Source organism: Zeugodacus cucurbitae, chromosome 6 (assembly GCF_028554725.1).
Source record: "Zeugodacus cucurbitae isolate PBARC_wt_2022May chromosome 6, idZeuCucr1.2, whole genome shotgun sequence".
NCBI classification, from domain to species: domain Eukaryota; kingdom Metazoa; phylum Arthropoda; class Insecta; order Diptera; family Tephritidae; genus Zeugodacus; species Zeugodacus cucurbitae.
In genome coordinates, this window is record NC_071671.1 from 70517498 (window position 1) to 70536179 (window position 18682).

An 18682-nucleotide genomic window follows, 5' to 3' on the forward strand; every position below is an offset into this window, starting at 1 on the left:
CAGGAACCGGTTTCCCCGCTGGTTTCACGCACACTTATTGTACAATACTTTTGTGGCCGGAAATGGTACAACTTCGGCTTCCTGTTGGCTTTGATTTATCGCTCGGTAAGTTTTGCTTATACACTAAATAAAACAAACAAACACACACAGAACAACACAGAACAGAACAAAGTAAGCTGTTCTCCGTGTACTCATACACAAAGAGACATGCATGTTATCCGCTACGGATTTTGTTGATCGGAAGTTTACTTTCAACAACAAAAACTTCACTTCAAAAACGAAAAGCCTGCAAATTTGTAAATGGTCGCACGTGGCCGAGTGCTGTGTGAGCCTATGCCTGTGCCTGTGTGTCGGTGTTGTTCAGCGGCGCGCTGACCGGAAACTTATTAGAAGCTCGTTTGCTTAAATCAGAGCCAAAGTGTGCCTGAAAATTGTGAATTGTGTACATAAATTTCGTTTTTTGCCGTTATACTCGTATTTAAATACTTGTTTTCTTTGTATGTTCGGACTGTGGATTAGAATTGCTTCATTTCGTTTGTTAGGTGACGTTACGTGATTTATTTAAATGGAAATAGCCTCAATTCCGAAAGATCTGATTTTGTATTAAATAACAGACTTGATTTAATTTCAATCACTTCAAAAAATTAAAGTTTTTAAATGTTTTGTTCCACATCTAAAGTAATACAAATTATGGTAAGAATTGGAGATGTCGAACATGATCTAACACACTATTATCTCCAGACCATATGAACCGATTATAGTGATTTTATAACTACTGCTTCATAATAGGTCTCACAGTCTCGCTGAATTTTTCACAGCTGACAAAAGTCACTCGGTTCTGAAAACTCCTAGAATACTTGGGACAGACTTCGAAAGAGCAAATAAAAAGAATTTTCACGAGTTCTGGAAATTAGAACACCTAAACTAAGCAACATTGATAAGAAACGGACTAAGGATTAGGCAACACACACTTGCGAACTCTTTAATCCAAAAAACCTAAGCCCTTTGCCATTTAAGTAAAAATTGAAGCGAAAAAATGAACGAAAAAAGCATAAACAAAAAGTATTGTGACGGAATAATAAATTTAAAGCAAAATTGTTCGTAAATTATCTAAGAAAATCATATAAAAATCGCATACGAACTGGAAGCGTTCCATTTGCAGAGAGCAACAAAACGGAAGCTGCCAACAAAAGCAATTCAAGAAGAGTAGAAAAGAATGGATTCTGAGAACACTAAGGATATTAACGACAGCAGGAGCACAAGCGATGGTACATTAAGAGGCAGAGGGAAGATAGAGCAACACTCATAAAGACGACTGACGCTTGATCTTAGTGCAACACTCACATCCCCGTCCCCGTGCACACTTATAAGATTGCTTTTAAGCTGGTTCAAGGAAAAGTCAATAAGCGCCGTGATGTTGACACACGTCGAAGCGGCAGAGTGGGTCTCATGTTGCATGAGTTATAATTACTTTAATTAGCTGCAGCACATGTTGTACAACAACAGAAAAGATTCACGAGTGGGACAAACGGACAGCAAGACTTTCATATTTAATGCTTTTAATATAAAATTCCTTTAGATGGCTCTCACACATCGTTTCTCTCCTTCTTACCCGCAGCACAACCGGATGTCAAGCAGCAGTTGCACTTGCAAACGCTCGCTGTGTTGGCGGCCGAAGCCGCTGCTAGAGTTAAGACAGTGCCAGACATCAGCAAGGACACCAAACTTGTCTTATCAACAACAACAATAACAATGTCACCAATAGAAGTCGTAGCCAATATGGCAGCCGTAAATCTGCTGGGACGCGAGTACAATGATAAACCGCTTAGTCAGAAGTCCGACGACTCGGATTGTACACTGCAGTCCGACCAATCAGAAAACAATGCGCTGAAGGCGATCGCCACGCAAGCCTCCGTTGACAAGACATTCGCTGGCAATCAGACGCTCGACCGCATACTGCTGGCGCACTCGGAGCAAACGATAACGACCGCGCATGTTGAGCTCGACTGCAATTCGAGTCAACGTGCGGCCCACGAGCTGGTGCTGCAAGCCGACAGCGACTGTCTCAAGCAGATGAGCTTAACGACGGTGCGAGATGCTGTCAATATGGCCGGTGCGGAAGGCAGCGAGTCAGCGGGCATCGGCCTGAACGGCAGCAATGTTGAGGGCGCGCCACAGACTACACCCACCGGCTCCGTACGGTCGATCGGCTCGCTAGTCTGTCGCATTTGTCACAATTCCGAAGATCCCGAGAGGTGAGCGTTTGATTTTGGATTGATATATGTATAGAGCGATGTTAGCTATTTTGATTGACGCTGGTAGATACTCGGTACTCAACTTTGGCGTCCATATGTCTATATTTTATATATTCTTTGATTCGGTTCGAGTTTTTAGGTTATCAGAGTCATTTTTTCTCAAGGATGGACACATATTCATCTAATTTTTTTTCCAAGGTTTCTAGTTTTTTATTGGATTCATCAAAATAAGCACTTTCGATGGATTCTAGTTTGTTATTTGCTTAAAAACATCGTCCGAGAAAGTTAATGTAATCGAGACATACTAAAAATCATTATACTCTTACAGTATGTTTAAAATGTTTACAGTAAATACGTGGAAACCAATATTTAGGCATTTTAAAATTCACGAAACGATAATCCCTTATTTAAATAATATCAATAACCAATAATGTAACGGGAAATGCTATTCGAACTGCTTGCCATTTTTCGGTATTTAATTAAATTTACATAAAAGTGCCAATAATTAGTTAATATTATTTCTGTGCCAATGAACTCGGAGTGCTCGCGCTTGTTGTTGTTGTTTTCAGAAATTTATGCAAAATTGAATTTGCACAAGGCACACAAGAGAGCATAACCGCGGGGTCTGTTATCTTTTGCTGGCGAGCGTTTATCAGCAATTTTTAATCAAATAGCATTAACGCATATTTACAACAAACACACACACGCACACACACACATGCAAATATATTGCATAAATTTATGTCGAATGCAATTTAATTTGAAATATTTCTATATTTCTATGTGCAGATTAGTTTCGCCGTGTTTGTGCAAGGGATCGCTAACATATGTGCACATCCATTGCCTGGAGCGCTGGATCAGCACCTCGAGGAGCACCGTTTGCGAGCTCTGCCAGTTCCAGTACAACACCGAGCAGACGCTGAGGTGAGTGCGGGCGCGGGGGATTGGGGTTCGTTGTTTATCTATGCATATCAGTTTGGTAAATTGCAAAATATTTGCGCTAATTAATGAATTGCGATTACAACAGCTGGTGAATTTAGCGCTTTCAACTGGGGACAACGCAAACAGAAAGAACCGCTATATTCACTCATAAACGCAAATATTGACAATGAAAGTAAAGCAATTAGAAAGCATAATTCTGTTTGTGTTTCGCCAAATGCGGAATAGAAAAATACACGAGCTAAATATGAGCTTTTAAGTTGGTATTTCGTTGGTGAAGCTCTCACCACCGCTCAGGACCTGAGGTAGGTAAAATTTGTATGAAAGAAGGTTTTGATAGTCGGTTTATTTCAAATTCGAAATGTCTATCAACCTGGATGGCGATGGATGGGTCGAATTATTATCAAAATCGTATATAGATTATATCTTTGGTGTTATGATTTCACTGCTTTAGAAATTAAATCGTTAGAATTTCAGTAAGTAATACTGACACACGTCTCAGTTCACCAGACTGGATTTAATTTGATATTTTGACCAAGTTAAGGTCTTTCGACCGATTTTATCGAAATATTGGTCTATTTAATTGAAGTCTACAGTTTTAGAGATATCTCGGCGAAATTGTATGAACCACCAATTGCGAGATACCACTTGAACCTTAAAACCTGATTACTAGATCTGCTTTGTCATTAATGTTTTACTTATATCTGATTAGAAACGATTTTTCCAACGTTTCATGACCTTACTTTAATATGATTTTCATTCCGTTGATATATGTATATAAGGGGAATAAACGACGAGTTAACGCAAACGACGTGAATGAAAAAGAAAGGTCAGGATAAACTACCGTTATAAGTACGACTGCACAGATGTTTCGCTTTGTATACCGTGAAATTGAAAACATTCTCTTTCAGTTCTCGCCAGACCGCATGGAGTAAGTATCGATTCATTGACGCGCAATTCATTTCGGTAGAAATCCTCTTAAACACAACAACAACAACAGGGCCAAGAACAGCAACAATTTTTCGGTCAACATTACACCGCACAGCGAAGAGGCGTGTGTCCTTTCACTTGTCCTGCGAAGCTTTGCATGTGAATAATACCCGCTCAGAGCAACGCATGATGCTACGCAATGCCTGCTGTTGTTGTTGTTCTTTTCTTTTTTTCGCCATTTTCATTTTCATTGTGGGCATTGAGTGTAAGAGAGTGTGTGCATGTGCGTGCGGGTCGAAAACCATAATGTTAAAAGTGCGCGCGAAATGCCATTTCTCCCTCTTAAATTAAACCCGTAAATGGCATTTAGGACGCGAGTGTTTGCTGCCAACATCGAAGTGGCAAATGGTGCGCGTGTGGCGCCACAGCTTCAAACAGCAAAGGCAGCGAAAAAAATCTCAAATACTCGTACAACAACAATGTGTGCTTTATTTCACGCACTCGCATACGAGTCTAACACGCATTCGGTATGGACGCAGTGTGGGTGTTGCCAGCCTCAACAAACAATCAGCCAGCCAGCGCCTTTTGAACCCTATTGAAGTTTTGTTATCGGAACGTTCGGGGCTTCCGCACTTTTGTTGTGTGTTGTTGGAGCTCTTCTGGCTGTATGGCCTAATCGCCGCCACTCTCCCTCTCCCGACCCTCCCTCTATGCATCGCCCCAGCGGAGCATTTAGCCGGAGGAGTGGCTGTTGAAAATGGATACAGCGAAAGTAACGGTGTCAAATGAGCTGAAAAATTGTATTCCGCAACCACATATGGGCCTCTGCTTTAATGTGTGCGTGTGTGAGTGTGTGCAAATAAATTGTAGCACATGTTGGCTTTTATTGTTAGCCAAATTCGTTGTTGCTCCGCTTAGTCATATACAAAATGATCCACAATCCACCGAATATGTGTGTGTGTTGAACAAGCGAATTTGGCTGTTTTATATGCTCGATTTGCGGTTCACATTAGGAATACCGAATGCTCGGTGAGGCGGGGCCTTGTCAGTGAACACTTTGATTTGCAAAGTCATAACTTATCAAGTTAACCGCAAGCGAATGCGCAGCTATTTCAAGCAGCGTGTGATATTGAGTTTATAATAGGGTGGTCCTTAAATACGAGAAAATAGGCTTTGACTTTAGTTCCTACTAACTTTACATGTTTATGAAAGGGTTGGAAATGTATTGACATTTGAGAAATTGAAGGTAGAAAATCTAAATTATCATTTTTGAAGAACCGCCCTAAATTTTAAATGTGTACATTGCGTGTTATATAAGCACAAATATTTCGTCGCAATAATAATTTTAGTCACTTCTAAGCATGTACATTGTACGCTTATATAGCTGTTGATTATTAGTCTTCTGAGTATACAGCTCTTTCGTTTTAACTCTGCCCATTTCTCACATTTGAATGAAGACAAAACGTGAAATTGTTGTTTCCTCCGCCGTTTTGGACCATAAAACTAAACTGCCACAAATACACTGTTTTGCTTTCTACAAATAATCTGTTGTCCGTTTTGAAATAACTTCGTCATTAAGCATAATTTCTGCTATTTTCCTAAAATATTATAGAATCGACGACTTTAGACGACTTAAGATCAAATCTTTTATTTAAGCCGTGCACAGAATTTCCTACAGTGCAACATCTTTTTGTACAAGTAGTCCCAAACAGATTGGGCTATCCAAAAACTAGCCTAGAATCACAACAATAGAAGTCGCTACACACTTACACAGAATCTATCAAGTTGTAGGTCTTTTTCAATCTCTTTCAATATTATGAGTTGAAAACACTGCTGAATGTTAATAGGTTCTATAATTTAAGGTTTATCAAGAGACCCTCCACCACTTTGCACCACTTCTACGACGGCTGTGCATATTTTTATCGAGAAGAACCGGTTTATTATACCCTGAACAGGGTATATTAAGTTTGTCACGAAGTTTATAACACCCAGAAGGAAGCGTCGGAAGCCCTATAAAGTATATATAAATGATAAGTATGTTGAACTGAGTCGATTTAGCCATGTCCGTCTGTCTGTATATATACGAACTAGACCTTCAGTTTTTAAGATATCGTTTTGAAATTTTGCAGATATTATTTTCTCTTCAAGAAGCTGCTCATTTGTCGGAATTGCCGATATCGGACCACTATATCATATAGCTGCCATACAAACTGAACGATCGGTATCAAGGGCTTGTATGGAAAACTTCCGCATTTTACTACATATCTTCACGAAATTTGATGTGAGTTATTGTTCATAGAAATAATTTAATCTCCGAAAAAATTGTTCAGATCGGTTCACTATAGCATAAAGCTGCCATACAAACCGAACGATCGGAATCAATGGCTTGTATGGAAAATTTTCGCATTTGACGTGGTATCTTCACGAAATTTGACAGGTATTACTGCTTAAGGTAATAATATAATCTCCGAAGAAATTATTCAGATCGGTTCACTTTATAACCTTAATGTTTCTAGCAAACAACGCGACTAAAAATAATTAGTCAAATGTTTAATTTTTTTTTTACTTACTTTTTCTTACGTCTTTAGATTTGCTTAAACACATAGTTACTAAAAGAAATGCACCTGTTAAGGGTACATTAGCTTCTTTTTTTCTTGCTTTTTATAAAAGATTATTTTATACTAGCTGATCCCGCAGTCGTTGCCCTGCGAGAAATTATTTGTTTTTAAAAGAATATTAAGTTGAATTGATATTGTATTGTTTGCGATTTTTCTACATTTTTTCAATGTAGATTTTTTCATTTATTCAACGCATCTTGATAAACAACTTTTTGTTTTTTTTTTCTACCGGTGCGTAAATGTGAAATGATTTTCCAACTCGTGAACACTCCACGTATAGCAGGCCATGTGCAAAACATTACATTTCCAGATTTATACCACACACTTCCAGCGACTGTCTTTGTTACCAGTTGATTGTCATCGCAAATGCAAGTCTCACTGGAAACTGAATATGTTTGAACTGAAATGGCAAATCGTTGGAATTCAAAGGAATTCGTGGAATCAAACATTCTGTCCCTTTCAAAATTCTTGCAACTATTACATTATTCGATAGCTGCGTCACAATCAGTCGGATTCAATTACACGGTTTCGGCGCATTACAATGACAAATCCAACTTTGAGACGCAAACGATGCGGTGACTTGTCAGGCAAATTCAGAGAATTTAGAAATTCCACTTTTCCTTGAATATCTTCTGCGGTGCTATCTTATTGCAGGAACACTCGCATATTCATGGTCAATCGTATGGTTTTCACGAGTCGCCACAAATACGATAACTTGAGAGATGCGTTCAATTCGTCCGCCACTATTGATTTCGAAATGACAGGAAGTATTTGTCAAAATTCGCCTGATAACAGGAGCACTACGCCACCAAAGCGACAGTTATTACTCCACAGATCTTTCATAACTGATCGCTTCGAAATGACAAACAGGTTTTTCATTGATTTGCATGTTTGACGGAAGCTTCAGTACCGAGTGTGCCTTTTTTCCAACTTCTAGTAGCATTACAGCAATTCCAGTAGATATGAGAGCCAACACAATTCCATTTTGAGGTCGTATTGCCGGTTGCCAGTCTTCATCAATTCATCATAGGCACTTTTTTGCTGCTCATTCAATAATGGAACTTTTCTTGAAGTTGTTGTTCCAAAGTTATTCTGTCGTATGCACGCTCACATTCCAATGTCCGATTCAGTACATTACTGATTTGACGATTTGACGCTGGCATATGAAATTCAGTTAAAAGTTTGCCACTCATAAGCAAACACAAATCTTCAATCACACCAATGTTTCATTGTAGATGTTCCATTTGCAATTCTGAATTCTCTGTTACCACTTTCCCGAGTTTTCCAATTTTTTTGGATAGATAGATTAGAAAAATAAATTTAAAAAAAATTTTATTGAAATTTTAGAAATTATTAGTTATCACAAAAACGGTACTCACGGACTTTTTTTTTAGATCATTAAAGGAGAAATAATTCTTTCATACATAACTTTTGTGTATCTTGAACCGCTTTCGCTGCCCAAGTAACGGAAGCCCTCAAAGATAAATAATTTTCCCCGTTTTTTACACATTTACCACTGTTTCTTCGCTCCTATTGCAGCGTGATGCTATATAGCCTATAGCCTTCCTCGATAAATGGACTATCCAACACAAAAAGAATTATTCATTTCGAACCAGTAGTTTCGGAGATTAGCGCGTTCAAACAAACAAACAAACAAACTCTTCAGCTTTATAATATTAGTATAGATTTAATACCATACATATATGTATGTACACATATCATATACGATAGGTAAGTTGACCAACTGTTCAATCACTAGTATTTTTGTTGTAAATGCGTTGAATCCCGCCATTGTTGTCAATTAAAATTCTTCATAGTTCTCAGGACACTGCATTATAGTGGCAACATAATTCCATTAAAATTTTTATTACAGATACACGTGCTTTCAATCGCTGCGTATGTGGTATTCCCGCTCGATGAGCCGACGCGCATTGCAGGTGAGTGTGAACCGGCTGGATTAAATAGATCAACTTTCATAGATTTTCTTTCACATCCGACGAAATGCCAGGGTGGCGAGAATGTCAATTATTTTTACGCTCATATTAATGATATATAATATATGTTATTTGCATTGTTCATATAAAGAGACTTCAGCAGAATTATTGATTGTTAAGGTTTTAACTTAATATTTATTTTTTTTTATTTTATATTTTTATATTTTATTGCACAATTTATTTTTTTCTTTCAATATTATTGATTATCATCCGATTATAGGAAGATTGTCAAATGTTTTCGTTGCTCACACTGGTCGCCTTCGGCATCATCGGTACTCTACTCGTCGGTATACAGTACTATTTCTTGCAAGGGCAATCGTGGCTACTGAGTCGTATGTGGACCAAAGGATGGCTTATATTCTTTCTATTCACCACGGTGGGTTGCACTATTTTTAATCATTAAAAATTAAAATGGATCAACTAAAAATCTGGCATTCTTACAGCTGACTATTTATTTCATAAACATTTATATGATACTCAAATCGCAGTTGAGCCCCTGGTATAGGTAAGTGTGGGAAGTAAAAAGCACTAGGCACGCTGCCCTACGCGTATTATACAAATTGCACATATAAATATTAATTAGAGTAAGTATTTATATATTTTTTGAGCGCTCCGAGAGACGAATATATCTTCTTCAAATTTAAATTTCCCTCTCTGTGTTGGCATAGCATCGATTTCCCTATCAGTACTCTAGCCAAAACACTCTCAGTCGACATTTTCATGAATTTATTTGTTTTGAGCGCTTCGCAATGCGATACTAGCACAGATTACAAGCTGCAGTCGGCGAATGACAGTGGTGCGCATGCAAACAACAACAAAACATACGCTATATAGCGACATCGCACAGATAAGCAAAGCGAATCAAAGAGTCAAATAGTCAAACTGACCGAATAAACGGGATTAACAGTAAAGAACGGCAACTACCGTTAACTGATTTTTGCAAACATTTTTGTTGTTCGCCGCTTGAACTATACCAATTGGTTTTGTTTCTGTTGGTTGTTGGTGCATACAGCAGGGTGCTGTGTGCTCCAGTATTTGTATGAAGGGGTATGCATTCCATCTGACGACAGTTATGTGCTGCTTTGGTGGCAAGTAAATTTCACTAAAAAGTTTCCCAAATAAATACACATACATACGTGTGTGTGGGCATGAGTATGTTAGTGTGTGAGTATTTTTGTTGCTGTGAGTTTCAAATTGTATCGTCAAAAGTGGAGACAACAAGCCAGAGTAATAATACTGTTGTCGCCGTTAACTCTGTTGTTATATATACAATGTTGTTCCATGCGCTCGTTTCTACATATTCATTTTCCATTTGCAGCATACCGTTATAATTTGTATGCAAACTCAATTAGTTGCAAGCTGCGAAATCATTTCCTTCATCCCTCTCGAGACCATAAAAACTACATATTTACTCTTATGTTTTGTTTTTATGTGTGTGTGAAAATTTTATTACTCTTCCAGCGGCTGGCGGCGTGGTAATCATCTCAGTAGAAGTCTTTATTAGTCTTATGAATTTTTGCTGTGACTTTGCGAACTTAATTTAAGGAAATAAACGTCGTACTTTGGACACATATTTCCCAATGCTTCACCTTCATGCAGTGTGAGTTTTTCCTGGTAAAGGCTGAAATTGAAAACTCATATGCTTCCAACTGTTTCTAGTACACAGAAGAAAGCTGTTTTGGTTTTGAATTGCACAGCGGGAGCCATCGTGAATGCTGAGTTTCAGTTCGTTAGCGATTTCTGTCTGTCTGACAATTATTCTGCTAGTGGTTAATGCGCCGTTGAAGAACCCAAACTGGGTATTTTTAAAGTTATCTATAATAACGATCGCTTCTCTAATATACCGAGAAATTGAGTCCACTCTCAATTCTTGCAAATTCAAAACCACCTTCTACAAATGAACACTTTCTCTTCTTCACTTGTAACCCATTTCCTCAGCCAACTAATTAAAATGAAACAAATTTATTGAGTTCAACACTTGACACTTACGGCAGTACACATCTTCCACATTTAGTCGTTTGTACCTTACGGTACTCATTTACCATGCTCCGCTTGCTTAGGCTTTGGGCGAGAACATGCTCTTCTAATTATCGTAGCGGAAATTAGGCATATGTCACATGGAATCCCACACTTGTCAAACCGTTAATGCACATTTTGCTCATTTCCTTCACGCTACACTCATGTATCTCTCTCGTTCTCTCCCCCCGCCCGCGGCAGGTGGTGGCAATCGGCCCGTGACATCAAACTAATATTGGAAAACCGCAAACCCTTCCAATTTCGCCCGAATCGACGGCTGCAGAACCAACAGCTCGCACAGGAGCTCTCCGATATGGCTGACATGGCACAGCAACAACAACAACATGCATCCACAACAGCCATTGCACCGCAAGACTCACAAACTTACGCACCGCAGCAGCAACCCTACCAACCGAGCTCGCCCATACCGCCGACCTTTGCCGCCATCAGCATACCGGTGCACAGCGGCTATACACAGGAGAGCAGTCAGCCGCCCGTATCGCTGCATGGCATTGAGTTGCAACGCAACGGCGACAATGGCAGCTTCGGTGCCGACGACGACATTGACACATTGGGTTGTTGCGACAAAGGGCCGCGGGCAGTGGCCACCTATAAGGGGGCGGCCGTGGCTGCATCTGTGGCGTTTCACTGCAATAAACTGACAACGTCTGCCACAATTGAGATCCCGCTCGAGGGTTGCCTTTACGAATTTGAAACGGCGCTTTAGGTGTGAGTTGGCGCAGGAAGGCGCATAATTGACAGTTGGTTAATATCGGAGATCATGCGTCACGTGTCGTGTGGTGTGAAAGGTCGTGGTGAATCGAGGCGAAGTTGCGCTTGGGCTGTTGCTCTCATAATGTTCATTAATGTTGTTCTAAATCGACGCTGTTTCGCTGCTATGGATGGATTTCCCAACACAAAGGTCAGGATACGATGACTGGGAGTATGGAAAATTAGTTCGGTGAATATGGATAGTTTCAAAATTCAAAACTTGAAAATCAGCAACCCACGTCTACACCATAGCTTGCTGATAAATTGAAAACTGTCGTCTTGTGTGCAGTTTTTACTCTCACATTATAATCTTCGTTAATTGTATCATGCATGTTTGGTGCTTGTGTTTGTCTATCTATTAAAATTATGTAGTTCAAGTAATGTTTTAAAAGATTAAACTGAAGTTATTAACCTAAATTCTTAAAAAAATGTGTTTAGATTTCAATTTTCTCAAAATTATCTAAGAACTACATATGAGATCTCCATAACCCTCCTCAGCAAAAATGGGCTAAGAATGACTTATTTTGAAGCTTAGGACATTGAGATGGCTGCTTGGGTCACGTCAACTAAATTTAGCTGAATTTAGACGTATAACATAAACCACGGCTTGTATATATAATACTAAAAATCAGTCTTTAGTCATGAAAACAACCCTTAACTGAGCTGTCGTACATATCTACAAAGTATCCCAGGAAGAGTTCACTTACAACTTGACTTTGAACGAGTAAAAGAGTAAAGTTCTTCCTTCCAATATAAGACGTCTCTCAAGGTTTTAGGAATATAAATTCATGCATTAGAGAGAGATTGATACATACATTTTATGATTATGTATTTTACGGAGTTTCTTCATAGTGAAGATAATCGGGCAAATATAATATTAAATATATATAATATACAAAATACAAATCTATTTGAAACTTACATTAGAACATCACTTCCCACACAGAAATATTCTCCTCTTTTTCTTTTTATGACATCTTCAGTAACTGAGTAACTCTTCCCAAGTGCGGAATTCTTTACAAATTTGACATTTTTTAAGAACACTCCAATGTAAATTAAACAAAGCGATTGTCCATTATGGCTATAAACATTTTCCCTTGGGAGACAAGCGCCCCCGCAGCGTGCAAGTGAGACATGACACGCCGCTGACAACTCGCCAACGTAACGGCAATTCTTCTTTATTTATTTCCTTTGCTGTTTGGATAATAAATTTTGTGAGCGAAAACTTAATTTATTGCCGAACGTTTGTGGCACCGAAAAAAATGTATCAAATTGCTGGCGTGGGAGTTGACCACTGAAGCGTTGAACAACAAAAACAATTTTAAAATAATAAAAAATATCAAATCAAAACAATTGAATGGTACATAATCTGAATATTGAGTGGGCGGCAAACGGCACTCGATCGGGAGAGTTTCAGAACTTGAGACAGCAAAAATCAAAAAATATTAGAAAAATGGCGGAAAATTAAATAAGGTATTATTAAGTTAGCGGTTTTCAATTTACCACTTGTTCGCTGTAGAAAAGAGGGGAACGGGAATCAAAGGGAGGTGAATAAAGTATTTCTTAAAGTGGAGTATTCGCAACAAGTTCTCTAAAGAGCTTCGAAAATTGATCAGCTTCGAATTTCTGCGCTGCACAAAAGCCCTTAGTAAGTATCATCGTCTATAATATAGAAAATGGAATCAACTCAAATCACAAAAAAATCCACACCAGTTTGATGTAAGCTAAAAATAGTCAATGTCAATCCAAAAATCATCAGCAATCCATTAAACTGAATCCTGCCAGCATTACTTAGTTGGTGAGCGCCATCGATAATCATCAATTCCGAGCAGTCACAATAACTGCCAATTCATCAATTTGAAATTTTTAATTTATATATTAAATTGAGTAAATATAAAAGCGGGAGAATGAGAGCGCGCGTTCGGTAACTTTAAGCCGTTTTTCTACTTAAATTCAAGCCACCATTACACCAACCCATCGAACTTGTGTAAGTGTGAGCGCTCATATATAAAATACATTTTCCATTTATTCTGAAGGACTTTCGTGTCCTTGACTTCGCTGACACTCGGCGGTGTGTTGGTGTTGAAAGGGTGCACGTTAAGCATCGCTCATGCATCACATTTGATTACGGCCCTGTCTTAATTTCTCAGCTTAAATCAACGAAATGCTTATCGCCAGCATCGCTGTCGCCCTCGCCATCGCTTTCAATGGCACTTCAATCAATGTCCTGAGTGCTTATCGCTTTTGCGTTCGGCTTATCCATTTTGCCTGGTTTCTGTTTACATACTTTTTTTTCATTCTCCCTTACATTGTATTCGCACACATTCGAATATATTTCTTATTTATACTTTAGCCGGCCGCGCTCACTTGGCAACGCAATGGCTGTTCGACATCATTACACTTTATCTTAGCTGGTCACGCATGTGAGCGCCATCGTCCACTCAAAGTGCCTCGTAAGCTGCCTGAGGGTGTATGTGTGTGTGTGTGTATGTCAATTTGAATAACGCTTACACCTTCAGTAGTCTGCTGGTGAAGTCTTCGGATGCTGCTGTTGCTTCTCGTAACGGTAATCATTCTCTCTCCTCCACCGAGCCGAGCATATGCCTCATGTCGGGCTTTATGGCCACGCTAATATGTCAACATCACAAGTACATTATGCCGCCCCGAAATCGAACGACAACAACATGAAGGCTGCTCAATCTTCTATGCCTGCCTGTACGTACGTCCAAAGTGAAATCGCTTCAGGCAGCGCACGACAAATTGTCAACAGGAAGATAAAACAGCAACAAAAAAAGTGCATAGAAACTGGTTGTTGGTTCATTTCTTGTGTGTGGATAATGGTAAAGCAGCCGGAGGCAACATGCTACTCGTTGCTGCTTAACTTGCTGCTCACTCCGCTCTCCTGAACTCTCTCATACTCACTCTTTGAGTTTTTTCGCTATTTTACGATTTATTTTGTGTTCGCCATGGCCGAGAGCGTTTTTCGAAATAACGACAGGATCGACAACAACCGCCCAAAATGACTAATTTATGAACCATCAATCACGTTGCATGTCATTTGCTATGCAGCAGACGCTCGCACGCACGCACTGACAGATCCACATATACTCACATACAAACTCATTTGCCTATGTATTCTTCATTTGTTGTTGGCGGCAGTTATATCCTTGCAGTCAATGAACCGCTTTCAGACTACTCCGAAACTAGTGCTGGTTGCAAACTTAGCCCAACAGCTGATTTTACGAAGTATTTTGGGAGAGTAGGTTTCTCTCAAATTTACATAGGTAGGCTCAGTCAGACGCCTCAGCTAATTATTAAGAGGACTGGACAGATGGATCTGGAAAGATGGATCCTTGATTCAGATCCTCAAAACCACAAAACAACTCCACAGAATAGTACTACTTGTACCCCGACATCCGCGAGCTTCACTGGGTGAAATCTATGCCTTCAAGTAGACCTATACATATGTATGAATATGTATATGGATGTGTGACTGTATATTTATATACGCATTTTGTTTTGAGCAACATGAACAAATTAACCATTTCATCATTGTTGTTGTTGTAGCAGGGCGTTTTTTGTGTAAGTACAAGTGTACCAGCAACTGGAATGTGATTTACAGCGCTGCAGGGGCAACGGCGTGAGCTTAAGATGTTTAAAAGCCCTGTTCTTTTTTATCTTGGAAAATTAATAATGCAGACTTCGCTATCGAACGAGTGTAAAGTGGGACTGATTTATCGTTAGCCATGGATTTAGCGATTTTACTTTGTCAAAGTGATTTTTTATGGTTTCCACGAAGTCGTTGAAGAGCAAGACAGCTGCCGTGGGTGTATGATTTAAGACGCTAAGTGAGGCTGAGTGGTGTGAATGGATAGTTTATACTATGCGGATTTAAATAATATTTAAAGAGCAGAATTTAACTTTTAACGTCTGGGAAAGCTTATCTTTACATCGAAAGCTCAATCAAGCTTTAAGTAGGCTTAGGTTTGTTTAACTTTGCAAACTTTCCACTGACAAGCTCACACCAGAAATAATAATAGTAAAGATATTTTGGCGAAAACTAAAGTTTCGAGAGCTTTCACTTTCAAAGTGATAAACTTTAAATAATCTAGTTTCACGTCTACTTACATCTTTATCGCCCAATCGCTCGACGCGACAATGCAGGAAGCCCGTCTGGCCGACCGTCACCGTCAAGTTGCGCGGTACATCGAAGTCGAAATATGGCAGCAGGTTCGCTGGCGAGACCGTCGTCGTCGATGTTGTAGTCGAGTAAGAGCTCAGCGATTCTGCAAAGACAAAAACAAAAGCTGTAACCTTTACTGCGTGCTTTAATAAGAACCGATGTGTGAACTTAAATAACAAGAAATGAGCAACCGAGCGTTGTGGCAAACTTTCCACAATCACCAGAGTGAGACCAAACTCGGTGAAGACTGCGGTATTTTTCACGATTTCATTTCACTGTGCTCGAGCCCATTTGCGAACATTATTTCGGCTAAGTTTTATGTGCTTTTTATTGTTATTTATAATTTTATCGTTTTTTCTCTTTTTATTGCTTTTCATTTGGCGCCGTGATAACGGCTAAGCCAGCGCCTTGCCGCAAACGTGTCGTCAGCGGCAGCGGACAAATCACCAAAATAAATAACGGAAATCATTATAAAGACTTGACGAAAAATCCTTTTTGCGCCACAAGGCAGCTTTGCTGCCATCACAAAGTGGCACACAACAGCCCAGCCCTGGCTTGCCACTTGCCATATGCCACACATGTACATACGTGTATATGCCACAGCAAAGCGCTTGAATGCTTTGTGCAATTCGCAAAAAAATTTGAGTGTTTTCAATTGCTTTGTTGACGGGAAGGATGTTTTTAGCACCGAAGAGTTCTTTCTGCTTTTGTTTGATTTCTTGTTATAATTTCATGCGGCTTTTTGTGTTTCTTTCTGCACTTCCCTCTCACTCGCGGCGCTCCCCTCACCACGTGAGTTCTTCAGCAGGTCGACGAAAAGCACAAACACTCATCGTCACTTAGGCGGATACGCAATTGAACGACGGCAGATAAAGGCAATGAGATAAAGCAACAACAAAAGCAACAAAAACCTCAACTGTAAAAGGTACAAGTGTTTGTTACTCGAGTTGGCGGCGCTTGAAATTGAAGACAGCCAAAGGAGCTTTGAGGTTTTGATTTTTGTAAATTTTTACGGATATCCGTGGAAGCGCGAAAAGTATGTGCGTTTGTCGAGCGCACGCTGTAGGCGCCGCCAAGTATGCGTGCTGAAAGTTTCCTCATTGTTCTAGCGCAGCCGCCGGTTTCGTGCAACTTAATCCCGTCAAATACTTTTCCTTCTTTTTGCATTCTCTGCACCCCCACGTCTATCCATGTGCACGTGTTGCTAAAAGGATTTTCTAGTGGCAATCAGCATGAGTGATGAATTTACTAAACGAAATCTTGTATTCTTTGAAAACAACTACTGTAAAGGGGAACGCTTGTGCCTCAAGCGTATGTGTGCTGTGGGTGTGTGTGTGTGTGCCGCCAGTTCGATGAACTCTTATCGAAGAACTTCCAAGTGAACAAAATAAAAAGAAAGTGCGGGTAAGCCTATAAATGTCTAAACTTTGCTTGACAGCTTCATTTGGGAAACTCTTTTCGCTTTCAGCAAAGATGTCTTTAGTTGTAAATGTTTTCGGAAGAGCACTAGGGCTGCCATTAAGATCTTTCAACCTTACGAAAGATCATAAAGATAGTTGATAGCACAATAAAATGTTTAGAAATATGAAATTCAATTATCAAAAGAACCGGAGTCGAGAAAACAAGAAAATGTATTTTGCCTAATGAATATTTCCCAGAAAATTTATTTTCATGATAGAATTTTTGAAAGTACGAAGACAATCTCGAAAAAGACCCGATTATAATTCTAGGAAATTTGAAAAGAAACTACTCTATCTATGGTATCATAAGATAGTCTTTAAATTTAACTAAGGTATGGGGTCACTCTTTTGTTTTAAAACAAACCGATGTAAATATGCTTCCCTGTCAGAACATCGCCGAAATCAAATAATTTATATTATTTTATAAAGCAAACTGCTTACAAATTATTTTTATTCCATGAATAAGCAAGCATAAGTAAATTAAAGAAAAAACGTATATTTGCTCTCAAATCATTTTACTATTTCAGTTGATCAGCTGACCAGAAATAAAAATCTCATTGTATTTAAGAAAATCGCTACCGGGACTAAATAATCTTATTAGCAGTCAGAAGCGATCTCAGTCCTGATCTCTCTTAGGCCTTTTGCGATTATTTATTCTATTACCAACCTCAAAATAAATCTCTTCTAAACACGTAACGGTAAAGAGCAGCAGTTATTTTAACTCAGCATTCTCCGAAGTCAACTTTTGTTAACACTTTCAATTCGCTCGTCTCTCACGTTCACTTTCTCCACTGCCGTCTTTGCGGACTCACCTCATAAGCTCTCATAATGTCCCCCAACCAATGACCTTTCCGCCTTTAATGCAGCATTAGATTAAGATCCACGCTAAAAGCCAGAAGTACCTTCTAAGTAGTGCGAAGAGTCGCTGAACTTTAGTCGAAATGTGAAACGCCGCTTTTATGCTCGTAAAATAAGACACCACTTTAGTGTGGCGTCACTTATGCCGCAGGCATAAAAACAAACAAATAATAGTGTGGCGGTAGAATGGGAATGCAATCGTAAACTCTTAAACCAACGAAAATCAATAAAAAAGTAACCCGAAATTGGTTGAGTAATCATAAATATAAAAGAATCATAAACAAGTGTATGTATGTATGCTAGTTAATACTAGCAACGGAAATATTTGCGCAGCATTCGTACAAGGAGACACATTGTGTGTGGCAATAAATTCGTGGAGACACAAGCTACTCGAGTGTTTCATAAACATTCTTGAGCAAAATGGCGCAATTTGCATATGCCATTCATTGTTCGCAAGAAGATTTACAAAATAATGGATGTACATACATATCTGGAGATACATATTTTATATAATCCTGATTTTCTTACTTATTTACCCTAAATACGTATATATGCTTTTGTTTCTTTTACTTGCTCTTCCCATAGTTACACTTAAGTGGTAAGATTTGTGTGAATTGTTTACAGTTACATAGCAAGTTCAGTTCTAGATGAGTCCAAG

The 18682-nt window shown here is 39.1% G+C and overlaps 2 protein-coding genes across 3 annotated transcripts in view; one reads left to right on the forward strand and one right to left on the reverse strand.

Moving 5' to 3' along the window:
- Positions 1 to 18682, reverse strand: part of LOC105221240 (zwei Ig domain protein zig-8) — a 127719-nt gene that overhangs the window by 40433 nt on the left and 68604 nt on the right. The window contains exon 2 of the mRNA XM_011198037.3: positions 15652 to 15809. Coding sequence (XP_011196339.1) covers positions 15652 to 15809 — 158 coding nt within the window. The remainder of the gene's footprint in view (positions 1 to 15651; positions 15810 to 18682) is intronic.
- On the forward strand, positions 1008 to 11600 carry LOC105221239 (uncharacterized). 2 transcript variants are annotated; one of them, XM_011198036.3, is made up of 7 exons: positions 1008 to 1268; positions 1619 to 2255; positions 3045 to 3179; positions 8616 to 8679; positions 8957 to 9112; positions 9180 to 9241; positions 10954 to 11600. In XM_011198036.3, exons 1-7 carry the CDS (start codon positions 1217 to 1219, stop codon positions 11477 to 11479), a joined length of 1632 nt encoding a protein of 543 aa, XP_011196338.1. In that variant the 5' UTR covers positions 1008 to 1216; the 3' UTR covers positions 11480 to 11600. The 2 variants fall into 2 exon arrangements, with proteins under 2 accessions (XP_011196338.1, XP_054089702.1); XM_054233727.1 differs by lacking the exon at positions 1008 to 1268 and adding an exon at positions 1293 to 1440.

Bases quoted from the DNA above. Each gene is read 5' to 3' on its own strand.
- LOC105221239 (XM_011198036.3), top strand. From the start codon at position 1,217: ATGGATTCTGAGAACACTAAGGATATTAACGACAGCAGGAGCACAAGC. The intron at 2,256-3,044 runs GTGAGCGTTTGA...TTCTATGTGCAG, and splicing joins AATTCCGAAGATCCCGAGAG to ATTAGTTTCGCCGTGTTTGT. The intron at 3,180-8,615 runs GTGAGTGCGGGC...TTTTTATTACAG, and splicing joins AACACCGAGCAGACGCTGAG to ATACACGTGCTTTCAATCGC.